Genomic DNA, 13465 nt, shown 5'->3' on the forward strand with positions numbered 1-13465 from the left:
TTGTGGTATCAAAAGAAAAAACAGAGAATTTCAAATCATTTGCGGAGAACGTTTTCAACAGACACGGGCTGAAAAAAAGTTCGACTCATATGTGTCAATAAAGGTGTAAAAACCGTATTTATTTCAAGTAATTTGTGAAATAAAACCCACCATTTTAGGGATTACATGGTTAAGAAACGTGATAATGTTACAAATATCTTTAAAATTTCCTCTTTGGTCATATTTCAGTCCGTTTTCTCGTCAATATGCGAGAGAACAGAGCGATGCGCGCTCCCGCGAGAGGGGATGCAATTTTGGGTAGGCATGCGTTTCTGGGCATAACACCTGAAAACTCCTCAGAGGCTAGTTTATGTTGTGAAATAATAGGGCATATGCCACGAGAGGTGGTGACGTATTTCCGTTTGAATTTATTCCACATACGTTGGTTCCGGGTTCTGCTTGCTCCTATTGTTCTTGGCCGAAGCTGCACTTGTGAGAATGAAGAAGTCACAGAAAGTGACATATCTCCGAGCAACTGGCACAACATCCGAATTTTGTTGTGTACCGTTGTGTCCGGTGAGTAGCAGGTGCAACAAATTAGTCAGTTTTTTCAACTTCCCTACTGATGAGGAGTTACGGAAAAAATGGATAGTGGCTATCCGGAGAGCTAACTTAGCTATCAAAGCTCACACTAAAGTTTGTAGCCGGCATTTCAAACGTGAGGACATACAAGAGCCCAAGTCTGAAATCGGAAGACGAAGGTTAAAAAAGGGAGCTGTACCTGCTCTCTTCCAGTGGAATAATTTTTCCCTTCCACTCCCACAACCGGGGGTTTGGGAGAGGAGGAAAAGACCACTACCAGAGGACAGCGAGGAGGAGGCTAACCCACCGGCTAATGTCTATACTAAGGAACACGATTATGCCTCAGCTCCAGACCCTGCAGTTGTGGATTTGGTTTTGGAGGAAAACGATGCTCTCCGGGGGGAAATCCGACAACTACGGAAACAAATGGAGAGCCTTAGTCTGAGGCAGCGATTTGGCATTCACCGTTTTGGATCATCGGACAAGGACATTAGATTCTTCACAAGGTAAGACTGTGTTTTCTATTCATACCTATCAAGTCTCCAGTTTTGGCCGGGAAGCTACCGGTTTTGTTTTTTTTTTTTACCTGTCTTTCATTTACTGGAAAATACCAATACGGGATTGTATTATTATTATTTCCAAGTAAATTTCACGTATAATACCATAATAATATGTACAACCCCCCACCACCCATCTAAAGGTAGCACTGGACCGCGAAAAATTTATCGTATTTTGCAGTGTGTGTGTGTGTGTATTAATATGCTTAGAACACAACCAAGCACCTCTCCAATATTACAGGCAGCAGTGCTATGTACTGTAACACCAGGACTGTTACTTTAAATAATTAGTTTGACATAAACATTTTATTTTCAAGCACTCTACACAGATTTTTTTTTATGTTGTGTTGGTAAATATGAACACTTATTTCTATTTCAATATGTTTTGTTTTTCAGGTTTGCATCATATGACGTATTGATTCGTTTCTGGTCCATGATCGAGCCCGCTCTGCCATCCATGGTCAGTGTTCGCCAAGTACAGAGAGGAGGAGCTGCCATCGACTTGACTTCCTCAACCCGAACCCTGCAGCCCATTGATGAGTTCTTCCTGTTTTTAAATTATCTGGCCCTTGGATCCAAACACCGTGATCTCGCTGAACGTTATGATGTCCATCAGTCCACGGTCAGCCGGATAATTACTGCATGGACCAACTTTCTATTCACAGTGCTTGGCTCCATTAGGATCTGGATACCTGAGGACCAGATCCACAGAAATCTACCTGCCAACTTCAAGGACTACCCCGACACAACAGTCATCCTTGACTGTACTGAGCTGAAGTGCCAGTGCCCATCTTCCCCTGTACTTCAGAGTGAGGTGTTTTCATCTTACAAATCACACTGCACTCTGAAGGGGCTGATAGGGATGGCACCACATGGTGCAGTGACATTCATCTCAAGACTGTATACAGGGTCCATCAGTGACAAGCAGATCACACGTGAATCTGGTCTCCTCACCCTCTTAAAACCTGGGATGGCTGTCATGGTAGACAGAGGCTTTCTTATTGATGACATTGTACCCTGCAAGGTTTACAGGCTAGCATTTCTCTCTGGAAGGTCTCAAGTGTCAGCAGGCGAAGTTATGGAGACTCAGGCCATAGCACGCCTTAGAGTGCATGTGGAACGTCTTATTCGCAGAGTCAAAGAGCACAAGTTATTTGAGTCTGAAATTCCCCTATGTCTTTTTGGGAGTATCAACCAGCTGTACACTGTTGCTTGTTTGCTCACAAATTATGAGAATGGCCCACTGGTAAAGGTTTGGGCAAAGTAGCCTGTTGTCAGCAACTGCAAAAAAATTTATTCTGTATGTTTTAAATGTTATATTTGTTCATAAAACAAAACCGAATGTTTTCCATAACTGCATTACACAGATCATTTTTCTCTTATCAGTGTTTAGATTAAATAAAGTATTTGCACATATGTCAGACTTTCAAGTGTGATATTGAAATGTAACGCTTTCATTTATTAATAGCAAAGTAATATGAATATTGCAATAAGTTAAGCAAATAATTCAATATACAGAGTAAGGGCAGGTGGCATAAAAATAAAAACAGAATTGGTTTCCCATAACAATGCTCTTTTTTCTCTCTTTTCTAGAAAACAAAGTACAAATGACAATACTTTCAAAAGGCTATGTCTTAACAGTTTTGGGCTGGCTTTAGTATTCTGTCAGAGTTCATCTGAAGTCAAAGTCAACATAAACAAGTTGTAAATCATGCTTGTCAGTGAAAATGGAAGTCTTTGAGTCCTGAGTATCACAAGCTGTGTAAAGGTGAAATAAAAACCTTTTCAAATATTAAATATTCAAAATTAATTTATAAAATTCAATTGATCAAATATAACTATTACTGACATTTGCTTGCCTTTTTCACGGTTATCTCACTTATGTAAAACGTACAAACTATAAACTAATCCTGTACTGTTATCAAAAAATAACACTCATACACCAAATACAAAAAACAGAGAAAGACAGATTGCAAAGGGTGAGATTACCAAAGCCAGACACGTTTTTCCTCCTTTTAAAAGAAATAATGCCAATTACAGCTATGACAAATTGCACACCTGAACATGGCACAACTAATGTACAATATATGTTAAGTCATGTATCTCCAGTGGTGAAGCTGTACAATGACACCTTACCTGTTCAAATAAGCATGAAGGTAATGATAAAAAAAGAAATAGCTTTGTCTTTTATGGTTGTTGCAACTTCAATGTCATGGAAAATCCTCTCAATAAAAATGTCATTTTCAGTATATATGACAAAATCGCACCAGTCACATCCTGAAATAAGCATTTGTCCCTGCACCTGCCAGTAATATGGATGTGTGTGCTTCAGTGAGCGTCTGCCATCCCTGTTTATGTAGGAGCAGTTCACATAACTCCTCACATTTGGACATTTTATTTCTAAAAGACCAAAAGCTGATTGTGCCTCTGGATCATAAATTATTCCATCTGGTGATGACCCCATCCAGGGTGCATCAGGATGGATCAGGAATCCACAGGGGTAGTGGTTTACTTCCCTTACCCTGCAGTACTCCTCTACTGCTGTTGGTTCCCAAGGCAAGCCCCCGCTGCATATCAGAAGTCTGACCGGAGGGTCTAAGAAGCCTAAGAATCTCATAGATGCTTTGGGAAAGCAATACCTGAAGTGTTAAATTTTAACAATTAGTAAGAACAAGTTCTTTTAAACTCATACTTTTTTATTCTGGACATACATTCAGGTTAGTTCATTCTCTATGCAGACATGTACAGAGAAAACAGACAGGAATCAAAGATGTGCTGCAGTTTACAGTTAATGGATGAAAAAAAAGTCCACAAATAGCCTGAAGAGATTTATTAATGGAGCAGCTTTCACTGGACACAGCCTTGCGCTTTAGTCATCAGTGTTTTCTATTCACATTCATATTATCTTCAAGGTCAGAGAGCTAGAGTTCCCCTGTGTTCAGACTGAATCCAAGTTTTTTCATTCTTATTTTATAGTAAATGATTAACAGAAGAAACTGTAAGTAAACTGAACAAACAACATGGTTCGTAAATCTTGGAAATATACCAGCCAAGAACTGTGGGAGTAGTAATAAACAAGAGATTCGGATGATTATTTTCCTACGATATGTTTACAGTATTCACCAAACTAGTGCCAATAGTGGCTAAACGATCCCGAACAACGCAACAGAGGTACAACTCAACCTCTCTCACAGATCACTTCAATAACACTCTGCTCCATCGGCGAGGGGTCCAGGCAGCGGTGGGCGGAGCTTCCCACTATCTCATCCAGCAGGAAGTGAACGAGGTTCTCGTCTGACACGAAGCGCCACAGGTACATCTGCAGGTAGTGGCAGTCGACTTGGATCTGCTGCAGGCCGTAGCGCCCAAAAGTGCGCAGGCGGACACACTCCAGGAACGTCTTCAGGCTGATTTTGATGATTCCGGTCATCACGGAGACCTGGGAGACAGGGGACATTAACCGTCACGCCACTGACAGCAAAACAAACTCATAGCCACAATAATGTTTGAAGCTTGCTAAAGCCACTGTCCTGCATGTTTTAAACTTGTACCAGCCAGCGGCTGGATTGGGGACCAAAGTTGCAACATTTGTTACATTTTCAGCTGGTGTGGTTCTCTTTCATGCTCCATTGTGTCAAACAATCCAAACCCTTTGAAAAACCTGTTCCTCGCCTCGCCTGTGGTGGCGCTGCACCGAGAACTACTGAAGGAAACAACGTGCAAACCTCTGAACCTTCTTCACAAAATGCTAACAAAAATAAAGTGGCATCAGTTGTAGGATTTTTCTCCAGCTAGTGTCAGTCATGCGTTTGTTTTGGTTGTATTTACCCAGCATGCCCTGCACTTAAGTTCGCTTCCTGCTTTTGAAGTGGTCTCTGGTCCACTTGGCGTTCACGTATGCACTCAAACCGCACCAGGGTTCACTTCCACCGATCTTCATCTGGGTTTTTAGGAGGTTTCTGGTCCACATCAGGGTTCAATTATGCATTCACACTTCCTTAAACAAACCAGGCAAACGAACTAGAGTTGGATCAAATTGAACTGAACAGGGCCGGTGTAAATGAATCCTCAAATACATCCCAAATTTGGTTTTGGAATAGATAAGGCCGACTAATGTCAAGCTTCTGGAATGGCTCTGAAGTCAGCCTTATTGAAATTCATGGATTATTTGTTCTAGGAATCCATCCATTTTATGCAAACTCTGCCATTGCTTGATGGCTACAAGAAGAATGTGTTTTTGTTCCTGTAACTTGCTAAAAGCCATTTATTCAAATATTGCTGGGGGTGTTTATGTTAATTTGATTCTGTTTGTATAATTTTGTCACAGTGGAAGTCAGAGAAAATCCACAGCAAATGTAAACTTGCCTGACACTTCTTTGTAAAAACGTATCGAAGCTGTAATAATCAATCCCCCCTCAAATTAAATCAATTAAACATCAAAATTAACATAAGTGGCATACCAATGTTGAGTAGCTGTAAACTTCTGACAGAAATCGTTACTGTGAGTTAACAACAAATCAACTGGGGGAATATTCAAACGTCCCAAGAGCAAAGAACAGCATCTGTGAATGCAAAGTCATGCTCTGTAAGAAGCAGATCTCCACGCTGAGCACACACTGGACAATTCCTACGTGCTGACGAGGAAACTGAAGATATCAGCCAGCGGTTGAAAGCCCAGTTCATTAAATCAAGAGCTTGGAAACGAGAAACACAAAGAAGGGGGACTTCTACACAGGCTCAGAGAGAAAACAGCAACTAAATCTGAATAAAGTTTTTAGTTAGATAAATACGACAAGAATCTACGTTGTGCAGAACAGCCTTAAACATGCTCTTGTTTTCTTTCCTGAGTCGCTAGGAAATGATGCGAAGGAGGAAATCGAGGGGCATCATTAGCATGTTAAAGTGCGCCCACGTCCGCGCCTCCAGAGTCAAAGCAGTCTACTTGAAAATGTAACCAGCAGCGTCGCTGAGCATGCTCCAATTCACACGTTCCCACAGGCAGACAGCCTGCAGGTCCCGGATCACGTCCTGCTTCTTTAGTGTGGAGGAGATTCTCACGTGGCGCTTCTATGGCCGTCGAAAGATATTTATTCAACTGAATGAAGAGCAGCACTGACCTTGTTGAACTCCACTGAGCTAAAGATGTCGATCCTTTCAGAAAACAGCTTGTGGATGTTGCTCAGCAGATTGGTATCCATGGGAGCGCTGCAGGTAAAACAACAGGTAACCAATCAGTTATTGTTTCTATTCTAGACATCATAGCTATACAATAATAATTCACTTATTTAGAGAAAAGCAAATGAAACAAATAGTTTCCACTTCAAAGAATTTTTAGGAACATTGCAACTATGACAAAATTACCTCTGTAGAAATAAACAGCGACGACATTTCAGATGCTTTTTCTTCAACTCTTAACATGTATATAACTCTAACCCTGAATATCTCAATCTCTGCCAACAAATATCTCAATATGACAAAAAGGATTAAAATGCAGTTTTAAATGAGTCTGTTTCTGAATGGGTTTGGTTCAATCAGCCTCTTCACCAATTTTGCACCGACTCATCGCCATTAAGTCCACACGTCTTTCCAGTAGAATATGACTAAGTTACTAAGCGTTTCAAAGCATGTACGAATTGACACATTGTCAGTACAAACTGCCACGAGGCAGATGGCCTCATGTGGTGCCACAAAGATTCATTGCTGAAACAACTAACACTGCCAAAGAATGAAGCTCATTGAAAGTCGAGTTTGTCATTCGTTAGTATTTAATTCAAAGCTCTTCTGTCAAATCGCTGACTACAGTTTCCCCAAAACACCAAACACACACGCAGCTGCTCTGAGGTGTAACGGGCTTGTCGCTCCAACGCCAGAATAAGACACTGAAGACTCATGAAGGTGTCTATATCTGTCGCTGCCATGATTTTTAATGACCAAGGCAACAGAGCTTCATAAACAAAGCTGCTTCACCTCGGTGTGTAGCTGGCTGCGTAACGGGGCTGCTGCCTGGAGCTGCTGTAGACGGAAAAGGTCCTTTTGCTCGAGTCGCTGCTGTGGGCCTTCCTCACACCCTCTTCATACAGCAGGCCCACCTGCGGTGCAGGACATTCGTGGATGACGTTCAGGTAGGAACAGAGGCAGTTTGACTCGATCCGTCGTTCGAAGCCGTACCTGCACGTCGATGGAGGTGGTGTCCTCCACTACTCTCTTCATCACAGCTCGGACGTTCCTGGGCTCGATGGTGTTGACCCAGTCTCGAGTTTCGACACTCTTTCTTAACATCTGCGAGATGATCAGCCCCTGAACCTGGACAGAGAAAGAAAACAAGGTGTCGTCTTGGATACGGCGTGAATTTTCACTCTTGACTCTATTTTTGTTTGTAATGGTGAAATACCTTGACGTAATGGTTGAGGAGCTTTTGTGCCGCTTCTCTTGCTTCTCCACATAACGTTGTGACTGGTGTTATGGGATTTTGGTGCTGAAAAAGACGGCCGGTCTTTTAACAGAGTCATTTTAAAAACTTGTTTACAGTTCGTCATGCTACAGCCACACACGTGTCTGTGTGTTTTTCCAAATTCTGCATTGCGCTGTATTTTACATTTCTCCAATACCTGGACGAGAAACTGTTCGTCTGTGAGCGTGAGTATGTAGGAGATGGTGGACGTCTCAAAGTCCAAGCAGAGGCGAGACAGCAGCAGCAGGAGAGCCGGGGGCGTGGATCCTCCTTTGTCTCCGGCGCTTTCACAAAACTGTCGAGAAGACTGGCACACAAACCTGATGAAGTTCACCACCAGGTTCTCACGGACTCCCTGGCTACAGAACTCCCCCTACGGCGACGGCACAGAGAAAAGCTTTCATTAAAAACTCACTTTTTTAACTTCGTGTCAAACTCATTTTCATTTTGGGAAATGTCTACGTCATGAATGACCTCAAACGGCCGATTGTGCCGGAATTTACTGATAAAACATCTACAAAAACGGTTAAGATACTGTGTTGGAATTGCTTCTTAAAATTAAATAATATTAAACACCTATTCAAACTGATCTGTCCCTCGTAGATTTTGCATTTGTTTTTGATTTTGTAAAGGTAATTTACAAAATATCAGCAAGAAATTTTGCGATACTTGTGTCAGTAAATCAATCTATCAAATTTTATTTGTATAGCACATTTCAGCAGCAGGGCATTTCAAGGTGCTTTACATAATTAAAGAAAAAAAATATATATATATATATATATATTTTTTTTTTATAAAATAAGAACATAAATGTGACTTTTTGTTACTCGCCATGTTGATCACAGATCTGACATAAGTGAGAGTTGGCGTCACTTAAACCCAATGTTTTTTGACCAATTTTGTGGAAAATTTGCCAAAAAACAAAAAAATCATACAATACCATTATACAATATAATTGTGAGGAAGGATGGAAAATCAATAAAGCTCATAAAAAAATGTTTTTAACAAAGGAGATTTACCTTAAAGTAAGGCTTGTTGGAGAAAGTAATGTCCTTGGCGGTGAAGAGATGGACTGACGCCAACACCGACTTGATCTGGTTGAGAATAGAAGCTGACAGAGATGAGAGAAGCTCTGGAAGGCTGCTGGGAGCGTCTCTGCCAGCTGCAGGCCCTCCTAGATGCGTGCCGCCTCCAGCCACGGAGAGTCGAGGCGTTGCCAGGGCCTGCCTCACATCTGTCAGGCTGTCCATGTAGAAGCTCTGCAGAGCAGAGAGATACTGCTTCACTCGCTCCGTTGCCGCTCTTACCACAATTTCCGTCCCCCGGGTTGGAACAGCGGAGCCGGGCAGCAGTTTGGCCACAGCCTGCAGCCTGCGGTGGAAGCGGTCCAGAGCGCGGACCAGGAGGGAGTTATCGCCGACGCCTTTCTCTTCTTGTATCCTCCTCTCGACAAGCAAGAAATACCGAGCTGCCAAGTCATCCACGAAGGCCTGCAGCTTGCCGTTTGCCATCTGAGGAATATTCTTCGAAGCCAGCTCGCCTGTCTGAGCATGGTTGATGAACAATTCTTGATAGGAAGTGATAACCAGACATAAGCTGCTGACAAATTCATTGCAGCCTCTGTCTATGAATTCGAGAATGTCGGTGTTTGGGGTGGGAGACGGTAGAGAGATCGTCTTAGGGGAGTTGTTGTCGCTCGGAGATCCTACGGCTGTAGAAGAGGATGACCTGCGTGTTGCAGCATCTTTCAGAGCTGGAGTCGGTGGGTACGGTTTGATCTCTGCTTCCAACCCCTGAAGGTCCAGCTCCAGTCGAGAGCCTGCGTGGCTCAGGAATTTATCACAGAGCTCCTCTGCTGGCTCATCCAGCTGCAGCAGGAGCTCCACACACTCCGACAGGTCTTTGGCGCTCGTCCCACCATCTCTATAAACACACACACACACACGCACGCACGCACACACACACACACACACACACACACACACACACACGCGCACGCACGCACGCACGCACGCACAAGAATTAAACAGATTAAACAGAATCAATACATGGTGCCTTGCAAACATATTCACATGCCTGCTTTTCCAAGTTTTGGCATAACAACGTCAATGCATCTTAAGGAGATGGATGTCATGTGACATAATTGTAGTTGAAGAAGATGCATCGATTTTTTAACCTTAAAAAAAAGCTTTTGTTCTCAGTCCCACTTATTCAATTGGGTTACCACATCAATTAACTGAATCTTTTCTTCCTTACGAAACAACTCAAGCTTAGTAAGAATGAAAGAAACATGTCTGAGGACATATTTACTAATTCATGGTATCTACAGGTTTCAGGAATTCAAATTTAATTTATTGGAAATTTGAATAAAATTTAATATAGAAAAAAATGTAAATATAGGGGATGGTTGGAGGAACTTGCTGCATTACAAACAAGCATAAGAAGAACTCTGAACTTTGTGCTTCTCTCATTGCATATGGCTCTCTACAGTCTTTACCCCCATAGTCCGAAGCTTAGTTTTTGGCACCCAGCCTTGTATGGATTGACACTTGGCAGCAGAAGTCAGTCAGAGGTGAGTCAACTGCTGATAAATTTGCAAGTACCCAAGATGGCCTCAAAAAAGCTAGCTAGCAAGGGTACATTAGCATCTAGTTAGCCTCAACCAATGAAGATGTTTGCGTACAACTCGGACTTTTTCCTGAATGAAAAGCACCACAAGCCAAAAAACTATATTAAATAGTCCTGGCACAACAAAAAATGAGACCTGTGATTAATGTATATCTTATTTGATCAATTTAACATGTTTTAAAGCTTTAATTTTAGACACAAGAACTTAAGACTTTTCAAGGATGCGTGGACACCCTGTAATTAATGATTGTGCCATGTTTCCTTCATCGGTCACCCCTGATCTTAACAGATTCCCACCTGAACTTCTGCCGAAGCTCCTGAGCCAGCTTCTCCATGATGGTGTTGCAGTCGTCCTGAATGCCCTTGAAGGAGGGCAGGTGGCTGTACTGCTGCAGCACGCAGCGAGCACGCCGGTGGGAGCTCACCGCCTGAGCGTAGGCCTGCAGCTCCAGACACTTATTCAGTCTGGCAGGTAACTCGAACAGAAACTGAAGTTTCCTCAGTAGCGTGTGAACCCCTGGCAGGAAACATAATGGGACAAATAACTAAGAAAATCATCCCAAAGGTAAACAAAAGTTAAAAAAAAAAAGAAAAAAAAAAAAAGTGAATCATACCAGAGAGTTTGGTTATCTGTGCGTGCTGGTCCTGAAGCGTGCCGCTGATGGAAGCGCTGAAGTCAGTGATGGCAGCCATGTTCGCAGACAGGCAATCCATTTCGTCCTCCATCTTTTTGAAATCGTTCTTCATTTTTCTGATGGTGTCTAACAAAAGAGGAAATACCTCACCTACATGCTTTGAAAGGTCTTCAGTCTCCTTAAATCTTCACAAATTATGTCATATTACAACTGAAAACTTCAATGTGATCTGTTGAAATGTGTATGTTAGATTAATACAAAGTAGTCTATCATTTGTATTAACGTGTGCTACAAATACATCTAAAAAAATTTGAACATTGTGGAAAATGTTCAGCATTTTTTGGTCACTCATATCAGAAAGAAAAACTCAAATAGATTCATTATGCATACAATTAAAAATGTCCACTATATTTGCACAATAATCAAATTACAAGAAAAAAATGATTTAAATATTTCACTGCATGTGCCATGAATATGAGGTACTTTCTGAACAAGTGACAAAATGAAATTAACGTTGGCCCTCAGTGCAGCTAAATAAAACTTTAGAGCCATAAGAGTTAAATAGTCTTTTGTGAAAAGATAACTTAAAAATGTTTAATAAATATCTACAATAGAAAACTCATGATCATTTTAAAAAAACGTTATTTCTGTCATTAGGCTTAAAAACAAAGAAAAACATAAAACATTTACAAAAACAGGATTCACCAATAATGTTTTTTTAGGGCTTTTGATATTTGTGGAAAACGTAAACAAAAAGTTTCCAACATAATGAGATTTTTTTGTTTTAGTTTTACTAATACCGTACTTGTGAAAATTTAATACTGAATTTATTCCATGCAAATAACTATAACACTGCTAAAATCCACTGTAGCTTTAGCTATATTTCTTTTTTTGTAATTGTTAGTTTTCCAATATTAATCAAATTATTAAGAGTAATTGTGCAATTTCAAAGACCCACTTTGAAATTAGATGAGTCTGTGTGAGGAGCTGCAAGTTGCAGGCTAATAGTTTAGATGAGTCTGTGTGTTATAATGTCCCAGTCAAAGTACAGACCTAAAGCAAACTGAGAACATGGCTTGAAACTTAATCTATTGATGAAATCTTGTGTTATTATCCTTCCGCTTTACAATGCTACACTGCTTTATGTTGGTCTATTGCACACATTGAAGTTTGTGGATGTAACGTGACAAAACATGAAGTAGTTCAGGGGCTACAGATACATTTGTATCATCTACTTTACCTGTAGCAGATATGAACTTGTTATAGTTTTCATAGACCAGGGTCTGCATGTCACTGTCCAGAGAGCGGATCTGCTTCACCATGCAGGTCTCATGGTCCATCAGCTCAGAAAGGGAGCACTCTCTTCTAAGCTGTAGTTTAAGAAGCATAACGGGCATAAACATCCTTTAATACAGCACACTTGTGTTTCCAGAGCAAGACCTCAAAGTCATCCTACGTATTTACATGTAAATATAAAGTGCTGGAAACTGTATGAGTGGCTTTAGCGACTTATGTTTACACTACTACTGCGTGATAGTAGAAGCTAAAAAGACAGCACCTTGTTGAGGTAGAGCTCCGGGTCAAAATGCGGCCCGTTGATGTCGCAGGGATCCAGGGACTGTGGCTGCTCCGGGGTCTTACCCTCCTCGTTTAGCCCGTAGTAAAGCTTCAGCATGCCGTGCACCCTCCGCCTCCTCCCGGACTCGTCCGACACCGAACCGTCGGCGTCCATACTGAACTCCGACCAGCTGCCAAAACGGACGAAGCGAAACAAGCACCTGACAGCTCAGAAAGACGAACTGAAAACTCTAACTCCCCGTTTAAAATAAATAAATATTTTCAGCTTTGCAGAATGTCCTAAATAACGTAAAGTTGTTATTCAAAATATTCAAAATCTGTCATATTTCCTTTGAGAGAAAACCAGCTGTATGGAGTCGTTGTTGTTTCCGCATTTGTAGCCAATCCAAACTTACGTTCTCACAAAGTGTACGTAATCAAGTCTGACTCGGATATGCTACCGCGCATGCCTGCACCATGACGATTTAAAGGGCCATTTACCTTCTCTGTTTTTCTTTTCTTTCTTTCTTTTTTGGGACTGAATCATTGTTCTAACAATGGTGGGAGTGGACCTAAAAATTCATTCTTATTTTTTTCTTTTTTCTCTGTACCTTTTACCACTGTTAACTATCCTGCATAAATATGGGAATATACTCCATTTATATGTCAATGAGTGATATACACAACTTTGAATTTGAATTAACTAAATGTATTTAGTCCTAATTGTTCCCTCAATTCCCTTTGTTCTGATATCTCTGCTCAAACCTCTCTTTTCTAGGAGTATAAATGACTTGATCAGATAAACACACACGAAAAAAAAAAAAAAGTGTGAATACGCTGTCTATTACAGTCCCATCATTGGAAAGGAGCCATCTTGGATTTTGACACCGTCTGGAGCTGGAGAAAAATCTGAAACTTTCCCACTTCGAACTCTGACATGTTTATTTTTACAACTAGAAACATTTTCAACTAAGAGTATGGATGGGTATGGATGGATAATTTCTTCTTTGTCACACAACAGAAGAAAAGCTTCTCTCCTGTTGTATCATTTTATGTCTTTATAGCAGATTTTGGAA

At 41.2% G+C, this 13465-nt stretch overlaps 2 protein-coding genes across 2 annotated transcripts; one reads left to right on the forward strand and one right to left on the reverse strand.

Moving 5' to 3' along the window:
- The first annotated feature begins 433 nt into the window (after positions 1-433).
- On the forward strand, positions 434-3338 carry LOC148155494 (uncharacterized). The gene is made up of 2 exons (XM_088012247.1): positions 434-1067; positions 1515-3338. Exons 1-2 carry the CDS (start codon positions 478-480, stop codon positions 2383-2385), a joined length of 1461 nt encoding a protein of 486 aa, XP_087868373.1. The 5' UTR covers positions 434-477; the 3' UTR covers positions 2386-3338.
- A 455-nt stretch (positions 3339-3793) lies between these two features.
- Positions 3794-13187, reverse strand: vps51 (VPS51 subunit of GARP complex). Its single transcript, XM_014995135.2, has 11 exons — positions 12391-13187; positions 12073-12202; positions 10812-10958; positions 10495-10714; positions 8589-9492; positions 7727-7942; positions 7510-7593; positions 7287-7421; positions 7086-7207; positions 6236-6323; positions 3794-4557 (listed from the first exon to the last, which is right to left on the reverse strand). Exons 1-11 carry the CDS (start codon positions 12562-12564, stop codon positions 4297-4299), a joined length of 2481 nt encoding a protein of 826 aa, XP_014850621.1. The 5' UTR covers positions 12565-13187; the 3' UTR covers positions 3794-4296.
- Between the last annotated feature and the right edge of the window lie 278 nt (positions 13188-13465).

Source organism: Poecilia mexicana, unplaced genomic scaffold, assembly GCF_051168715.1.
Source record: "Poecilia mexicana isolate PSO_F unplaced genomic scaffold, ASM5116871v1 scaffold_14, whole genome shotgun sequence".
NCBI lineage: Eukaryota > Metazoa > Chordata > Actinopteri > Cyprinodontiformes > Poeciliidae > Poecilia > Poecilia mexicana.

Excerpts from the sequence above, each read along its gene's own strand:
- LOC148155494 (XM_088012247.1), top strand. The coding sequence starts at position 478 with ATGAAGAAGTCACAGAAAGTGACATATCTCCGAGCAACTGGCACAACA. Across the intron at positions 1,068-1,514 it reads GACATTAGATTCTTCACAAG|GTTTGCATCATATGACGTAT; the intron begins GTAAGACTGTGT and ends TTTGTTTTTCAG.
- vps51 (XM_014995135.2), bottom strand. The coding sequence starts at position 12,564 with ATGGACGCCGACGGTTCGGTGTCGGACGAGTCCGGGAGGAGGCGGAGG. Across the intron at positions 7,208-7,286 it reads CCACCTCCATCGACGTGCAG|GTGGGCCTGCTGTATGAAGA; the intron begins GTACGGCTTCGA and ends CCTGCACCGCAG. Across the intron at positions 6,324-7,085 it reads GCAGCCAGCTACACACCGAG|CGCTCCCATGGATACCAATC; the intron begins GTGAAGCAGCTT and ends TTTTACCTGCAG.